The sequence below is a fragment of the Myxine glutinosa genome, chromosome 3 (genome assembly GCF_964187855.1).
Source record: "Myxine glutinosa chromosome 3, kmMyxGlut1.1, whole genome shotgun sequence".
Classification (NCBI taxonomy): Eukaryota; Metazoa; Chordata; class Myxini; order Myxiniformes; family Myxinidae; genus Myxine; species Myxine glutinosa.
The window spans coordinates 50540990-50557729 of NC_136263.1; the positions used below are offsets into that span (position 1 = coordinate 50540990).

Genomic DNA, 16740 nt, shown 5'->3' on the forward strand with positions numbered 1-16740 from the left:
ATAAACCTTTCGTTTCGTTCGCACTTGTACAAAATATTACGTCATTTTACATCATCTCGCCAAATCAAATTTGCTGCTCACAGACCCTGGGTTGTACATTTCTAATTTGATGCTCGCTGTCTGGGTACAGAACTCGGCTCGGAGGGCCTCTTATGCTCCATGCTTCGAGAGCTCTTTCACCTGCTCGTCTCCTGCATATCTGAACCAGCGGAGGCCATATCAAGGGTTGGCTGCTCTTGTATACAGTCAGTACCAACAACCATATCTTATCAGTGCATAACTAACTTTTACATGCAATGCTCCTTGAGAACTGGTCTCTCAGAACTTCTTAAACCTCAATAGCTTTGGATGTTGACATAAAGATTGACTACATTTGATATTCATGGTTACTGTAAAATGATGAACTGATGAAGAAAACTTGTGAAAAGAGATTTTTTTTTTTTTTTTACAATATCGAAGGCTGATGGAAAAGTTGTAATATAAATCAAAATGTTGGAAACAAGGTAAGGGGATTTTAAAATAGACAGAGGTAGAGTAAAAAAAACCACCTTTAGAGGCCATTTTTTCCCCGCAAGTGGGGGTTGGCCTTTTTCGGGAACTGTGGTTGTTGTTGTTTTTCGGTCCCCTTTTTGAAGCAATGTTTTACGGCCGGATGCCCTTCCTGACGCCAACCCTTTTTGCCGCCTTTAACGACAAGCAGGGAATTACCAGTGAACTGGTACTCAATTTGCCGACCTCGGAAGGATGACAGGCTGAGTCAACCCCCCTGGCGTTATATTCAGCGATTGACCGGGATTCGAACCCAGGATCCTAAGCCGGCACCCTAGCCGCTAGCCCAACACCAGGGACTATATTTGGAGGTAGAGTAGCAACAGAGGTATAGTAAGTAACACTATATTTGTATGGAGGGAAGTATTGTACTCCTCCCCTCCCTATTCCATCTCCAGCCGCTGCACGGCGGATGATGAGCACCAAAAGGGTGTAATCAGTTTTCACTCCGTTTGGTTTCTTTCTTTCTTTCTTGGCAATGTCGCGTGCTGGAGGATGTGTTATTTATTTGGCATGGGGTGGTGTACTTTGAATGTAGCTCCACTTGTCTTGTTTGTTTTCTTGTTTTCTGGGCGATGTCTCAGGAAGCTGAAATTTGGTCACAATAGTGAACAAGTGCCTTGACAAAAACTGTATTTCTTATTTTTTGATTAATCAATTAATTGATTAATTACCTAATTATTATTTATTTATTAATTCCTTATTTATTTTCTTTCTTATCTGAGCAATATCTCGGGCACCTTTTGAGCTTATAAGCTGATATTTGAACACGACAGTGACCAACTTATTTGGCTACAAAGGGTATATTAGATTTATTGATTCATGAATTAATAGATGAATAATTTAATTTTTCGATTAATTATTTAATTTTCAAAAAGTTAGATTTCGATGAAATACTGGTGGTTTAGGTTTGCTATTAGCCAATTGATTAAGAAATTAATTATCTTACGATTCTTTTTGATTTTAATTAATCAATCTATTATTGTACACCACTTCCTCTCAATTCCGTCTCCATGTGCTGCACGGCGGCATTGCTGGGTGCCAAATATGTCCCGGCAATGTCGCGCACTGGAGGATATGTTATTTATTTATTTTGCACGGGGCGGTGGGTGTACTTTGAATGTAGCTCTACTTGTTGAGTTATTATTCTTCCTTTGCTGGAAGCACTCTCACATTTGCTTTCTGCATTTCAATTGCTTGGTTTTGCCATGAATGACCCAATTATTCTGCCAGATTTGACCTGCCCATTAGGCTGTTTGTAAAGGGTGAATTTCAGGTGGTTATGCAGGAAACCAACACATTCACAGATCAGGCCTCAGACAGCTGCTATTTACTATTTACTAGCTTTCAGTATGAGCCATTCCAAATTACATATTGATTCTTCGGCAATTCTGATCTTTAATAAATGACTTGGAATGATGGAGGATGCCCAGTCAGCAGCTAGTGTTTGAGGCCAGATTTATATTGTCAGACCAGGAGAGGTATTTCCAGATGATGAGCCATAGACATTTAAACGATTGAACTACCTCCAGTGACTGACCATGGAAGTAGATATGTGGATTCATTTGGCGATCCTTCCATGATGACAGTGTGAGATCGAGATTTGTCATGTTTGGAAGTCTTGCTCCTTTGATCAGAACAGTATCTAAATTCTAATCAATACCAGATCAGCAGAGAGTGACACAGCCGCTGTCTTTCTGTTGGTGGTATAAGGTGCTCTACATTCTTCCAATTCTAACGTGTGTTCTCCGTTCTTTGACGTGGGCCACTTCCAGTTGATGAAGACACTCGAGAATTGGTAACTAAAACATACCTCTCTTGTACGTCCCATTGTCAAATACCAAGTACCAAAAGGTCAAATACCAAAAAATATGCAATTACAGGCACATTTTATAATATTTTTAAAAATGAAACTGTGTATATGCAATCAACGTTTAGTTGGGGGACGCATTCAATTGGTAACGATTTTTTGGATTTGACTACTGATTAATGCCGTGGTAGTGGAGATTTTGAGTTTCAGGGGTCAAATCAGAACTTTTTTTGTAGTCATAATTTGATATTGTTTCATTAATGGTGGAACTTTTTGCCATCTTTCAACTTTGCTCTAGGTGGGAAGCCTGGGGATTTGTGATGGCACGCCATTGACTTCGCTCCAGTGTAGCTGTTTGAATGGCCTTGTATGACCTTTGTGACCAGGTGCCACCCCATTTCCCCCATTGTGATTGTCCGAATATCCCCCATTTTTCTTTGGGTATGCCAAAATTTGGATTCTGAAAGTGAAATTGCAGCGCTTTGGGGAGATGACCTTCAGCCACTACTGTGGAGGCGGTGTATAACAAGTCAGCTTTGGTGGCGTCTTCTCTGGCTGTAGATGTCAAAACATACCTGAGGGTGTTGCAACCGAGCCTCATTCGCTTATGATGGGACAGAATATGTCACAGTTTGTTTGGGATTGAGCACTGGCCTGGCAAAGACTGACTGGCCTGGCACAAGACTGGCCTGGCACAGGAACTCATCATGATCCCGAGCCAGGTGTTTATTTGCCTTGCATGTGATCCTCTGCCTCTTGTGTAATGTGACAAGCCCTTCCCTTTCTAAGAAGCATACTCCCCTGGCAGTCTCCCTCTGCCTTATGAGCCTCCGTAAAATTCGACATCAACGGTCAGTAATTAAAAGCGATTGCATCACCCACTCTGACCTCTGTACTAACATCTGAACGAACAGTGATTACATTTTGAGCATCATGAGGTCTCACCATGTCATGTACCGGGGAGACGGTGTGCTCCAACATTGGACACAGGCCATACTCCTGCTCGGATAGGGTGTGTGTCTTGGAGAATTACAAACCGATAATGCTTGTAAATGCTTCTTGAATCGTCCGTCATCTGCCTGTATTTTGACCCCTGTAATGTGTTACAGTTACATATTGGTTGTCGCCGGCCCAGCCTTTTCCGAGGACATGTGGCGTCTGGCCACGGAAGCACTTCAGCAGGCCTTCTCTGCAACACTGGAACCCCTGAAGGTCAGTGGGCACAGAAACTGGTACTGAAATATTCTATAAATTGCTGCAAAAGTTAGTGATAACTTTTCATAGTGGAAGGATTGCCCACTGTCTCTGAGCTAAATAAACATCTACATTTCTGGTGCAATCAAATAAATCTGTCCAATGAATTTCCAGCAAGGGTCCATTATATTAGGGGTGCAAGTTATTGTTCATCAATAATGTTAGCCAGCAGTATTATTGTGATGTGTTGATGTTAAAATATGTGGTAGCATTTGGACTGATACACTGGTGGCCATATTGGAAATTTTCATTGATTATGCAAGGACATCAACTGTTATGCTTGACACATTAAGTTGCTTCCTGATTTTTAACTGTTGCAGTAGGACCAAAACACTTGTATTCCTCTTTCATTTGTTACGTGGTCCCCTCGGTGAATACCTGGTCTCGGTGACCCCCGGACCGTGAGAGGAACTTCGCCAGAAAGCTGTATTAAATATGCGCTTTCGCCACGCAATCCATATGAATTTCACCCCAGAGACAACTGACGTTCAAGGATATATTTCAATGGGAATGACCATACAATTGCAATGACACAACCACGGAGATTTTCCCCGAGCAATCAACCATATACAACCATCAACAATTCCCAATTCACAAGCACTTTCCTATGAGTAAGATGGCCATCTTATATACGTGTGTCCCGGTGAGTACTCACGACACCCTTTCGGTCTCGGTCCCGCACAATGTCTCTGGGCCCCTCCTGACCAAGATGATGGTCGCCGTCACCACACTCGGGCGGTAGAACGAACCCCGGGTGGACGTGTTTCCACCGGGCAGGTATCGTACCAGGCACCGTGGCTGCAGCCCCTCGTGGCCACGCGAAGCGAATACGGTAAAGCAAGCCAAACCCCACGCCGCTTGCAAGGCGCGTTAGGCCCCAACGGGCGACCCGCACGCGTCTGTTTGGACGGTGCCGCGAACGAGGCCAGGCGCGGGGTCGATGCACGGCCCCACGTCAACTTGCCGTCTCCACCGGGCAGGTATCGTCCCGGTAATTCCTCTCGCCAGACAGGCTTCGGATCGGAACGCCGCTTTTCCACGCAGCGCAAGGTCGATCCCACCTTTTGTCGGAGCGGGGCGAGGAAGAATAATACTCGTCCCTTTTCTTCCTCGTGTCTTTTTTTCTTCCTTTTCCGGTCACTTCCGTTTCCGGCCACTGGTTCAGAAGGGCTCCTGACCCTCCAACCACAACAACTACACAACAACTTAATATACTACACACGGATAAGCAAAGACCTGAATGGTAATTCACATACATTCACATAAATATGTAACACTCCCCCCCTTCAAGAAAGAAAGTTTGAACCCAGCGAAAACTTTCTTTGCCGGCCAATTTGGAGAAACAAACCAGATAACTCAACCCCCCCACATTATCAGTTCCCCCCGGGCACAGTTATCACTTAAAAATAAAGCAACCAAAATTTCACCACAACCCCTCCAGATTACTCACTCTGGACTAAGCACCAGCAACGACATTGTCCCTGCCAAATCAAACTCCATCTCATGACCCTCTGACTTTGACCGTCAGTTTCTTGTGAAGGAAGGTTAAGGGGTTAATCAAAGATCCAAAGTTAAGCCACTCGATAGCACTTTTTCCGGGAGGCCAAGCCGAGTATTCACTACATGGATGCCTTTAGGAACGCGGAGTTCACGGTTAGTCCGTGCAGGAAAGTTCTCTACATGGGCGCCTTGAGGAACGTGGAGTTCACGGTTAGTCCGTGCATGAAAGTTCACTACATGGACGCCTTTAGGAACGGCGTTCACGGTTAATTCGTGTAGGAATCTTGGCTCGGCGGCTCCGCCGCATTCAGTGCTTCAACTTCTCAGAACTTCCCTAATAATTATGGTGGGACCACTTGTCCCTGTAGTCCCCTGAATAGCGGTCTCCTTCTCGGCCACTACTTTGACAATCCTTCCTTCGAGAGCTGCTGTAACTCAGGGAGCCTCCATAATAATATTGATTGCGGCCACCACCAAAACTACCGCCCAGTTGTCCTCTCCTGTAGACCTCTCGATGCCTACGAAATGCCTTCCCTACGGTTATGGTCCGACCCTCCAAATCCTTGCCATTCCAATTCTTCTCTGCCTCTCTGGCATCTTTTGTGCTGGCAAACGTGACAAAGCCGAACCCTCTTGACTGTTGCGTTTCCCAGTCTCTTACCAACCGCACTTCCACCAGCGGCCCATATCTGTTGAAGACAGAGGTCAGAACTTCTTCCTCTGTTTTGAAGTTCAGTCCCCCTACAAATAACTTGGCACTTTTGTCGCCATCCCGAGCTGGTGTGGTGTTATTTTCCCTGCTGGGCTCTTTACCAACCCTCAGGTTACCATAAACTTGACCCCCGGCCAAATCATTCCCGATAACCACAGATACACCCTCTACAGGAAGCGTGGCTTGTAAGCCGACGGTGACCGGTCCTGACACCAAATCGGACTCCAAATGGATGACATGAAGGGGAGCACTAACACCGCCCCCGATCCCCTGTAAACGAACACTATCCCCCGTTGCCGTCTCCTCGGACCATGGCAAAATGCCTTCAAGCATTAAAGATTGATGGGCCCCTGTGTCCCTCAATATCCTAACCGGTCTCCGGTTAGTCGAGGCTCCATCCAGTGACACAAACCCCTCTGAAATAAATGGTTGGTAACCCTTTTGATGGCGATTTCTTACGCTAGCCATCGCATTCGGAGTTGTAATAGTCAGACTCCGCTCTGGGTTGTCCCTTTTCATGAGGTAACAACTGGACATCAAGTGTCCAGGTTTCTTGCAAAACGCGCAAGTAGGCCCGGAGGAAAAACTCGTGGTCTGCCTCGGGCCCCCTGAAAAATAAGTTTGTCTTGGGCCCGCAGCCCTCTGACTTCGAACAGGTGGGGTATCCGCGTTGTCCCCATAATCCTCTCGAGGCCGCCGCCATGTATTGTCGTTCTCCGCACCTGCTGTTCCCCACCTCCCCTGCGGAGATCTAGGCGAGGAGTTAGGTTCGTGGACCCCTATTTGGTGGGTTAAGGCATAATCATCTGCCATGGTGGCTGCGTCCCACAACTTTGGTACCTTCTTTTCCTGCAGGTACACTTTGATGTCCTCGTGGACACACTGCTGGAATTCCTCCACCAGGATCAAGTCCCGCAATGTTTCGAAGTCTTTCCCGACTCCTTTTGACTCACACCACCGATCAAACATGTTTTCTTTCACTCTGGCAAACTCCACATGGGTCTCACTCTCCCTCTTCCTGGCATTCCTGAATTTTTGCCTGTAAGCTTCCGGAACCAACTCATAGGCTTTGAGGATGTGCTTCTTCAGTACCTCATAATCTGCACATTGGTCCATTGGTAGCGCCGAATAAATTTCCTGAGCTTTCCCCACCAGCACACTTTGCACGAGTATGGTCCAGGCCTCCTCCGGCCAGTTTAATTGTCGAGCCACTTTCTCAAAGTGTGGGAAAAATTTCGCGACTTCCTTTTCACTGAACGGTGGAACCAGCCTCACATGTCTGCCCACATCCCAGGTTTTCTGGTTAGGTGTCGACCCCGTCAGCAAGGGTGGTGCCTCTCCCCGTTCTCTCATTAACTCCAGCTCCTTGAATTTGATTTCTTGCTGAAGCTCCATGTCACGTTCCTTTAATTCCCTTTCCGCTTTTCTCTCCTCTGCTTCGAGGTCCCTTGCAGCTCTCCTCTCCTCTGCTTTTCTCCCTTCTAACCTTTCCTGGAGTTCTCGTTCCACTCTCCTTTCCTCTGCTTGTTTCTCTTCTCTCCTCGCTTCCGCTTTCCTTTCTTCTTCTGCTCTTTCCTTTTCTGCTTTCCTTTCTTCTTCTTTTAACCTTTCCTGGAGTTCTCGTTCCACTCTCCTTTCCTCTGCTTGTTTCTCTTCTCTCCTCGCTTCTGCTTTCCTTTCTTCTTCTGCTCTTTCCTTTTCTGCTTTCCTTTCTTCTTCTTTTAACCTTTCCTGGAGTTCTCGTTCCACTCTCCTTTCCTCTGCTTGTTTCTCTTCTCTCCTCTCTGCTGCTTTCCTTTCTTCTTCTTTGATCCGTTCCTGGCTCCGTAATTGCAACTCCAGTTTCCGGAGCTCAACGTCTTCTGGTTCTTCGGGTAGCCACTCCCAGGCTAACTCGTCCCATGTTCCTAATCCCACCATAGATTGTATCACCGTGGCCTGCAACTCTGCCTTCCTCAAATTAGTTCGGACCTCCAAGTTAAAATGTTTGGCCAATTTCAAGAGGTCCGACTTTAGCAACGCTCGGAACTGTGCCTCACTCGGGGTTACCCCAAAGTTCTGTGCCACAAACGCCATGGTGCCTATCGTTAACACCTGTTAACCTTCACCCAAGACTTTACCCCAATTTCTCAAAAAAAATTTTTAACAATTAATAATTAATTAATAAATTTTAATTAATAAAAAAATTATTATTTTATTATTTTATACAATTTTAAATCCCGGACGTAGACCCAATTGCGAAACCGCAAATCGTAATTTGGACGAGCCCCCAATTCTGTTACGTGGTCCCCTCGGTGAATACCTGGTCTCGGTGACCCCCGGACCGTGAGAGGAACTTCGCCAGAAAGCTGTATTAAATATGCGCTTTCGCCACGCAATCCATATGAATTTCACCCCAGAGACAACTGACGTTCAAGGATATATTTCAATGGGAATGACCATACAATTGCAATGACACAACCACGGAGATTTTCCCCGAGCAATCAACCATATACAACCATCAACAATTCCCAATTCACAAGCACTTTCCTATGAGTAAGATGGCCATCTTATATACGTGTGTCCCGGTGAGTACTCACGACACCCTTTCGGTCTCGGTCCCGCACAATGTCTCTGGGCCCCTCCTGACCAAGATGATGGTCGCCGTCACCGCACTCGGGCGGTAGAACGAACCCCGGGTGGACGTGTTTCCACCGGGCAGGTATCGTACCAGGCACCGTGGCTGCAGCCCCTCGTGGCCACGCGAAGCGAATACGGTAAAGCAAGCCAAACCCCACGCCGCTTGCAAGGCGCGTTAGGCCCCAACGGGCGACCCGCACGCGTCTGTTTGGACGGTGCCGCGAACGAGGCCAGGCGCGGGGTCGATGCACGGCCCCACGTCAACTTGCCGTCTCCACCGGGCAGGTATCGTCCCGGTAATTCCTCTCGCCAGACAGGCTTCGGATCGGAACGCCGCTTTTCCACGCAGCGCAAGGTCGATCCCACCTTTTGTCGGAGCGGGGCGAGGAAGAATAATACTCGTCCCTTTTCTTCCTCGTGTCTTTTTTTCTTCCGTTTCCGGTCACTTCCGTTTCCGGCCACTGGTTCAGAAGGGCTCCTGACCCTCCAACCACAACAACTACACAACAACTTAATATACTACACACGGATAAGCAAAGACCTGAATGGTAATTCACATACATTCACATAAATATGTAACACATTGGACTTCGAGCTGGAAAAGTTTATAAACATGCCTTAGACATGGATGCTACGCAGTGTCTCTGCTGTTTTCTTTTTCTTTTTCTTTTTTTTATACAAGATCGAGGCTCGTGAAAGAGCTAACATTAATCCCCCCCCCCCCCCCCAAAAAGGGACACATAAAACATATCATAAGGGTAGCGGTAGACAAGATGGGGAGAGAGGGGGAAGCACACAAGCACAACATTTGAGAGCAGGGACATTGGGAGATCTGTGGGAGGGAGAGGGCTTTGGGGGAGGAGGTGTGGGAATGGGGGGGGTGGGTGGGAGAGGTAAAAAACACATGGACACAGCTAGGACTTCCAGGAAAGAAGTTGCTATTTCAAAAAAGTGGATCTGGGGTGAATTCACGGGGATAGAAAAGATCAATATTTTGGATGGGGGAAGATAAGAGATGGTGGTGAACAGCTGTTTTGAAGACCTGGAGGGATGAGTGGGATTGAAGAGAGTGAGGGAGTTTGTTCCAGAGGCGGGAGTAAAGAGGAATTAAAGAGTGAAAGTGAGCAGAGAGTTTTGATTTTGGCAGTTTCACCAGGAAGAGGTTGCTGGCAGATCTTGTGCGACCTGCAGGAATATTTGGGGGACAGAGCACAGACAGAGCTGGGGGAGCTAGGCCGGAAAGGAGTCGGTAGAAGACAAAAAGACCACCTACCTGCCTGTAACTAACTGTATAGTTACATATGGGCCAGCAGGATAGCCTGGAGGAACACTCGCCTCTAAGCTGCCTAGCCTGGGTTTGAAACTCGGCACACATCAATAAACTGTCATCCCGGTGTTTCACAGGCAGGGTGATACAACAATGTGTATGATGGACATTAAACGGACTGCTGGCATTAGTTGGTGGATGTTCAAGATCCCACTGTGTCCTTCAAAGAGTAGGCGAGCAATCACCACCAACAAATTACTAATTCCTGCTCTAACCTACAGGGCTCTAACCTACTACATCACCGCCACAGCTGTGCTCCCAGCAAATTATGCTAACCTGCAGCCACATGCTGCATATGAGAGAAGAAGAAGAGGAACCTCCGAATATCTTTTCCTATAGTTAAATCACGTCAGACAAAGACCTGCCATTACCTGTAATCTAAAGCACATAAATGTGCTTTCGGTTCTTCAATTTAAATGCTGCCTTTCATCACTGATCCCAATAAGCGTATGAGAATGGTACTCGGTAAAGAGCACACCTCCGCCAGGCTGAACCGTTTACGTTTTGTATCCCACTGATAAGCCAGATCTGGAGTCACACCTGAATCAAAAATTGCATCGGCTTGTTCTTATCACTTACCCAACTCTTCCACCAAGTTTTGTCATAAGTCGTCAACAATCTTTTGAAATATCATGCTATATATCATTGTTGGCCCTATATTCATTGGTGAAGAATCAATTTAAAAAATTTTTTAAAGTGCCGTATCCACATCCAGGTTCGGATCATCACCAAAATCGAATTGATTCGACCTTGTCACACACCAAACCTGTCCACCAAGTTTTGTTCGAATCCATTTTATAACTTTTTGAGATATCGGTTTTAGCCCCATCACTCAATGGTGAAGAATCACTTTTTAAAATTCTGGCATCCGGATTCGGATCCGGATCTTCACCAAAATCTAATCATTTTGTCCATGTCACACACCCAACCTTGCCACCAACCCTTCCACAACTTTTTGAGATATCCTGTGCACAGATAGACAGAGAGACACAGACAGGGGTGAAAACATAACCCATCCATTTTCATCCATCCATATTCAGTGGTGGAGGTATTTAATCGGTATGTTCTGCATTATACACTTTCCTGAAATGTTGAATCCCCTAAACTCCCCATTTTCCAAACAATATCCCTTGTCAGTTAATGTTGAAACTTGATTTTGTTTGTCGAGGACATATTTGTCTTTGTTCCAAAACTGCTCTCGAAATGCAGTCTGTGCGTCAGTGTTACTTGATGTATGTGCCTCGTTGATGTTGTTAAATTGCGTCACACTATTTATGCTCCCACTCTCTTATGAATATTTACCTTTGCTCCCACTCTCTTATGAATATTTGCCTTTTCTCTCTCTCACTCTCACTCTCACTCTCTCTCTCTCTCTCTCTCTCTCTCTCTCTCTCTCTCCCTCTCTCTCCCTCTCTCCCTCTCTCCCTCTCTCCTTCTCTCCCTCTCTCCCTCTCATCACCACATCAACATCACTTGTATCCATCAGTAAAAGTTTTTAGATCTCTTTAAAAATTCTTCCTACAACACACATTTGAGATATCAAGTATTTCCAATTATGTTCTCCTGCTTTGCTTCTCAAAACCTCTTCTTTGGTGTTGGTGTGGTCCTCTTGTGGTGTGGTCTTGAAATGGAGGTACTGTGGAGTCCAGTACGGTACCTCCACTAATTTGGTTGAACGAGTAATACCCACTCCATCTGGGAGCAAGAGGATTTGTTTTCACAATTGGCATCGTTTCCCACCCTTAATACCCCCTCCATCCAGCAGTGGTTAAACCACTTGTACTATTCTCTGTGTACAGACCAAAATCGCAGATCAGCTCCCCATTTTTGCCGGTGGCCCATTCTTCCTGGATGGGGAGGGACGGTGAGGGGGAATTATTTTGTGCCCATAACCTGACCCTGTGTACTCCAAGCATGTATGCAAACTTTCGTGGGGATTGGCCCAGCCGTTTTCAATTCTATAATTATCATACATACATACATACATACATATAATTGCCTTATTTTAGTGTAATAGACATGTACAGAGCATACTGTGAGTTTTCCCCATGTTTGAACATTGCATGTTGTGGCAGGATCTACTGGCCTGTTTCTCTAGCGTTGAGGATGGCACAAGAAGTGAGGGATATGAAGTTAAAGTGGCAGCACCACGCTTGGGTGCAGCATCGGAGGTGGATGCCTGGCGTGTACGTGCCATGGCACAACAGGTACATCATTGTGATTTGATTGAATTATTTAATGCAATACACATAGTCAGTTTCCTGATTTAGGTTGAAAACCTGACTTTGTTGAACCAAAACTGGACAGGAAGTGTTTTTTGGATCCAGGTATTCGCACTAGATGGCGGAACTGCTGAAAGGGACAGCTTGGAGCATTCGCTGTCCTGTGTTTTCATCCTTGAGCTGCCAGCTGATGGACGCCAAACTCGCGGCACCGCAGGTGTCGTCAAAAGGTCAGGCTTGCAATTATAACAAATATCAAAAATCGCGAACCTCATCACGAAAAGTAAACAGGCCAACTCTTTGGGCTGTTTATTGAAGGACTCAAATGCAGGTGCTGAATATTTGGCTCCATAACTTATCTGATCAAGTTATTTACTGAAACCATTTGCAAAAGAGAAAAAGATACAAGGTTTAAATGGTGAATTTATATGTGAAAGGAACTTTTTCTTTCGACACAGACAGAGATTAATATATACAATGCCAGTCAAAAGTTTAGGTACACCCAACATTTTTTGATATGTTACTGTTTAATGTGCAAAATGAACATAAGATCTCAACAAAACTCTTACCAAAGATATATCTGCTCATCTACTGATAATATATTGTGTTTCAATGCATCTTTCTTGTGTGAAACGTAGGTTTAAAGCAATTTTTGGAAATAGGTCAAAAAGTGCAAAACTAAATCCAAACTGAAACGCGAAGTTTATGTTATTAACGTTTCATCTCAGGAGCAAAAACTGTTTATAAATACTCGGGAGCTCTGTGTGGAATTAATGATTGTGCTTAGTTTCTTCCTCGCGTTCAATGTCTATTATTGCCGGCGTTACAAAAAATGTTTACAGAAAGGCCAGCCATACAATGTAATGAATGTTTTTGTGTTTCAGATTGCATGAACTTGGGTGCCAAAGCTCAGCTAATGCCAGAAAAAGACAGGCAATTGTAACTTTGAGAAAAGAAGGCCAATCCTTCAAAACAAATTGCAAAAAAATTATAAGCATCAGTGAATGCAGTTGCTTGTGCCATTAAACAACATAACGAAACTGGTAAAAATGTGGATAGAAAATGTTCTGGTCAAACAAGAATCACAACAGAATCACAGGACAAGTAATCAGTCACCAGTCTGTGCAACAGATGTCTTACAGCACCGGAAATTATAGCCCAGCTAAACAGCTTCAGCATTGCAACTGTTTCAAGGCCTTCTTTTCTCAAAGTTACAATTGCCTGTCTTGTTTCTGGCATTAGCTAAGCTTTGGCACCTATTTCATTTCCGCACATGGTTAAAAACTAAAATGCTCTACAAACTCTACAAAATACGCTCGCCAAACTCTACAAACTCTTAATCTGAAACTCCGACTACTAAAAAAAGTGTTCATTTGCTAAAAATGTTTCGTTCAAAAAACGCGTCTCCAGGCGGTGTTTGGCCGACCAAAAGTGCCGCAAAAGTGCCCCCCCCCCCAAAAGTGCCACTCGGGGCGGCCGCCACCTTCACCCACCCCTCGCTACACCAGTGCAGTGGAGTGACACCCTATCCCATGGAAGTATTAATTAAGTTTAAAATTATTATTAAGTTTAATTAAAAAAACTAACCCCAGAAGGAGAATGACAGCCTTGCTTAAATAAATGAATATATACACTCAGTTATAAAAAAAAATCACTTGACATGGTAAATTTTGTCAGATTTCACTCTCCAGATTTGGACATTTATTTAGTCTACAGGATACAATCCTCATATCCGAATCCAGATTTTGATTATATGCTTCAATTATGTTGTGATAATTATCGATCGTGTTTTCCAAGCCAAGGCACGTTTGAATAGGCTGAAACAAAATGGCAGCTTAAGAACCCAGCGAGTGGCAGTGTGCTGACCAAGATGGTAGGCTGCCATATTGGTAATGTTTTTTTGGTTTTTTTCTTATGAGCACCTCATTAATCATCTTCAAAAAGGGTGTTATAACACACCCAAACAGCCAGTTTTCATCATTGCAATCTGTTGGAGGTCCAGGTTTCTATCTCTTGTAATCTGTTGCAAGCAAAGTTTGGGGCCGCTAGGTTTCATGGTTTTGGAGTTATGGAGGAGACGGACAGACAGATGGACGGACGGACACTGTCTTTTATTATTATAGAGACTAGAATATAAGACCCGTCGCTTTGCTGACGGAAATACCAATCTTTGCTGCGATGGCTAATCTATGGGGGAAGAAAAAAAAAAAGGATTCTTGGGAGATCCTGCTCTCTGTGCAGGGATAACCAACACCACGTGTTGGCATTTGCAGTTTTCACACATGTTCATGTACCCCCCAAAAAAAACTTTTTTATTTTTGGGGCTCACAGATAGGGGAGAGGCAGGTTAGTTGATACAGTAGGTTAGTTGATACAACCTTCCTCCTCGCCCTCAGAAATGAAACTTGTGTAAATGCTGCCCTCTGTTGTTAGCTAGTTGCATTACATATCATTGATAAGTAGGTCAAGAAGTTAGATTAGATAAAGAAAGGGTGTGATTCTACAAAAAACCTGATTTGTGTCCTGCTGAGTAAAAATGCCAACAAAAGGTAAGATCATTTATTGTGATAATACTACATAGATTTCACAGGAGTTCTCATTGGTTCATTATACCTTGTGAAAGTGGCTTTCAGCCGACGCTGCTTTGATTACCAGGATAATACACATAAGCATGTGGGCAACATGTGTTGCAAAAAACCCATGGATGGGTTAGATGATACAGTCTGAGTAGGTTAGTTGATACGCCTACCGACCTGTATCAACTAACCCATTCATTTTTTTTTTTTACAAGACAATGCTGTAGCCATTTGTAACTGGGCTTCATACATCATAATATATGTAGGCCTATATAGCCTACACTGTACATCTTTAGAATATAAGAGTTGTGTCCATCTGAGTTGTGAATCTTGTTCCTTTCCTGATATTTGATGCTTGCCAATTCATTTGTTTGGCAGATCTTCTTTTTTTTTTCTCTAACTTAACCTTTAGCCCTATTGTTAGATATACTTTACATTACCTATGTAGTACATATACATAGCAGGTATACAACTGAATAAATAACAAACAAACAGCTTTAATTAACAGTTCTCATTGACTCTGAAAATACCATTAGTACAAATACTATACAGAAATGATGGTATGTAGCCTAGTTTGATGTGTATCTGTAATTACGTGCATGCTAATTTGTTACCATTGGCAGAAATACCATGTAAGTCGATGTATCATCTAACTCATTCACCATGTAAATCAATGTATCATCTAACCCATTCACGCCTACCAAGGTGTATCAACTAACCCACTTGGTCAGGTCAGATGATACATTTGACAAACAGTTTTTTTGTGAGCCACCATTCCAAGTTTGATAATGCAGCGGATCTGGCATGCTCCACAGATATGTACAAGACCCTGATATTTCTTTTGGACAATTCATGAATCCTGGCTCGCTAACAGTCTTCATTAGAGGCCAACATAACTGAAAAGTGTATCAACTAACCTGCCTCTCCCCTATTCCTGGAAGTTACCTTTTTTTTCAACTTCAATCTTCAACTTCAATTGTTTATAAAATGTAATATCACGTTTATTACAAATACATTTGGGCAAAATAATTGTTTGTATTATGATTGGTGTAAACCAACACAAAACAGCAACTCGGGCACAGTCATCTATCTGTATATGTACATATCTGGGCAGTCTGTGTTGTCACTGAACTACTCCCTCAAACCTTCGTTTCCATGGTGGTGAGGTGTTTTGAATTACATGGTGGTGAGGTGTTTTGAATTATGTGGTGGTGAGGTGTTTTGAATTACATGGTGGTGAGATGTTTTGAATTTCGTGTTGGTGAGATGTTTCGAATTTCGTGGTGGTGAGGTGTTTTGAATTTCGTGGTGGTGAGGTGTTTTGAATTTCGTGGTAGTGAGGTGTTTTGAATTTCGTTGTGGTGAGGTATTTTGAATTACGTGGTGGTGAGTTGTTTTTAATTACGTAGTGGTGAGGTGTTTAATGCTTCCCATTTCCTTACTCATGCCTCTTTTCCTCCTTTTATCTGCACTTCTTTCACTCTTCACAGCAAACCTTCCTTTTTTTTTTTTTACTTCGTACTCCATCCAATCCATTGAATCATCCATAAGGACAGCCAGCTTAAATTATTTTCCTTCCTTTGAAGGATAGCAACTCAAGTTCATCGTCATGCCCTCTGTGCATGATAGCAAAGAAGGAAAAAAAAAGTTTTTGTGTTATTTACTAGTCTGATTTTTGTTTGTGGGTTAAAGGATGTTTTGTCATATCAGCTTTAGCCACATTCTTCTCCATTTAGAACTTGCACATCCTTTCTCCTGAACGATCGAATGGACCACGCAGTATTTTTTCTAATTGTGTTGTTCTGTGCTTCTTTTTTTTTTACCCACATGCAATCATATGATGCACAGGAAAGTAGGGTAAGTTTTTGTACCTCATGTTATTTTGTTAATTGCATCTTGCCTGTTGTTAATTTGATTGTTGAGGTTTTTTCCCCCTCCCCTCCCATGACAAGAACTTTAAGTTGTCTACGATATTTTCCTTTTTTATCGTCTCCGGAGGCATTATGTTTGGGTTGTCCGTCCGTTCGTCCGTGATAGGTTTTCATTACCACGATAACTTGAGAATGGCTGAAGGGATCTAAGTCAAACTTGGTGCAGGTATGTATAATGAGGTCAAGATAAACTAATTCGATTTTGGGGTCACGAGGTCAAAGTTCAACACTCAAAGGTCA

At 43.8% G+C, this 16740-nt stretch overlaps 1 protein-coding gene across 2 annotated transcripts in view; it reads left to right on the plus strand.

Moving 5' to 3' along the window:
• ARFGEF3 (ARFGEF family member 3) overlaps positions 1 to 16740 on the plus strand; it is a 167502-nt gene that overhangs the window by 126706 nt on the left and 24056 nt on the right. For both annotated transcript variants that reach the window (XM_078774049.1, XM_078774050.1), the window contains exons 30-33: positions 131 to 245; positions 3469 to 3571; positions 11847 to 11978; positions 12099 to 12223. In XM_078774049.1, the coding sequence (XP_078630175.1) occupies positions 131 to 245; positions 3469 to 3571; positions 11847 to 11978; positions 12099 to 12223 (475 nt within the window). The remainder of the gene's footprint in view (positions 1 to 130; positions 246 to 3468; positions 3572 to 11846; positions 11979 to 12098; positions 12224 to 16740) is intronic.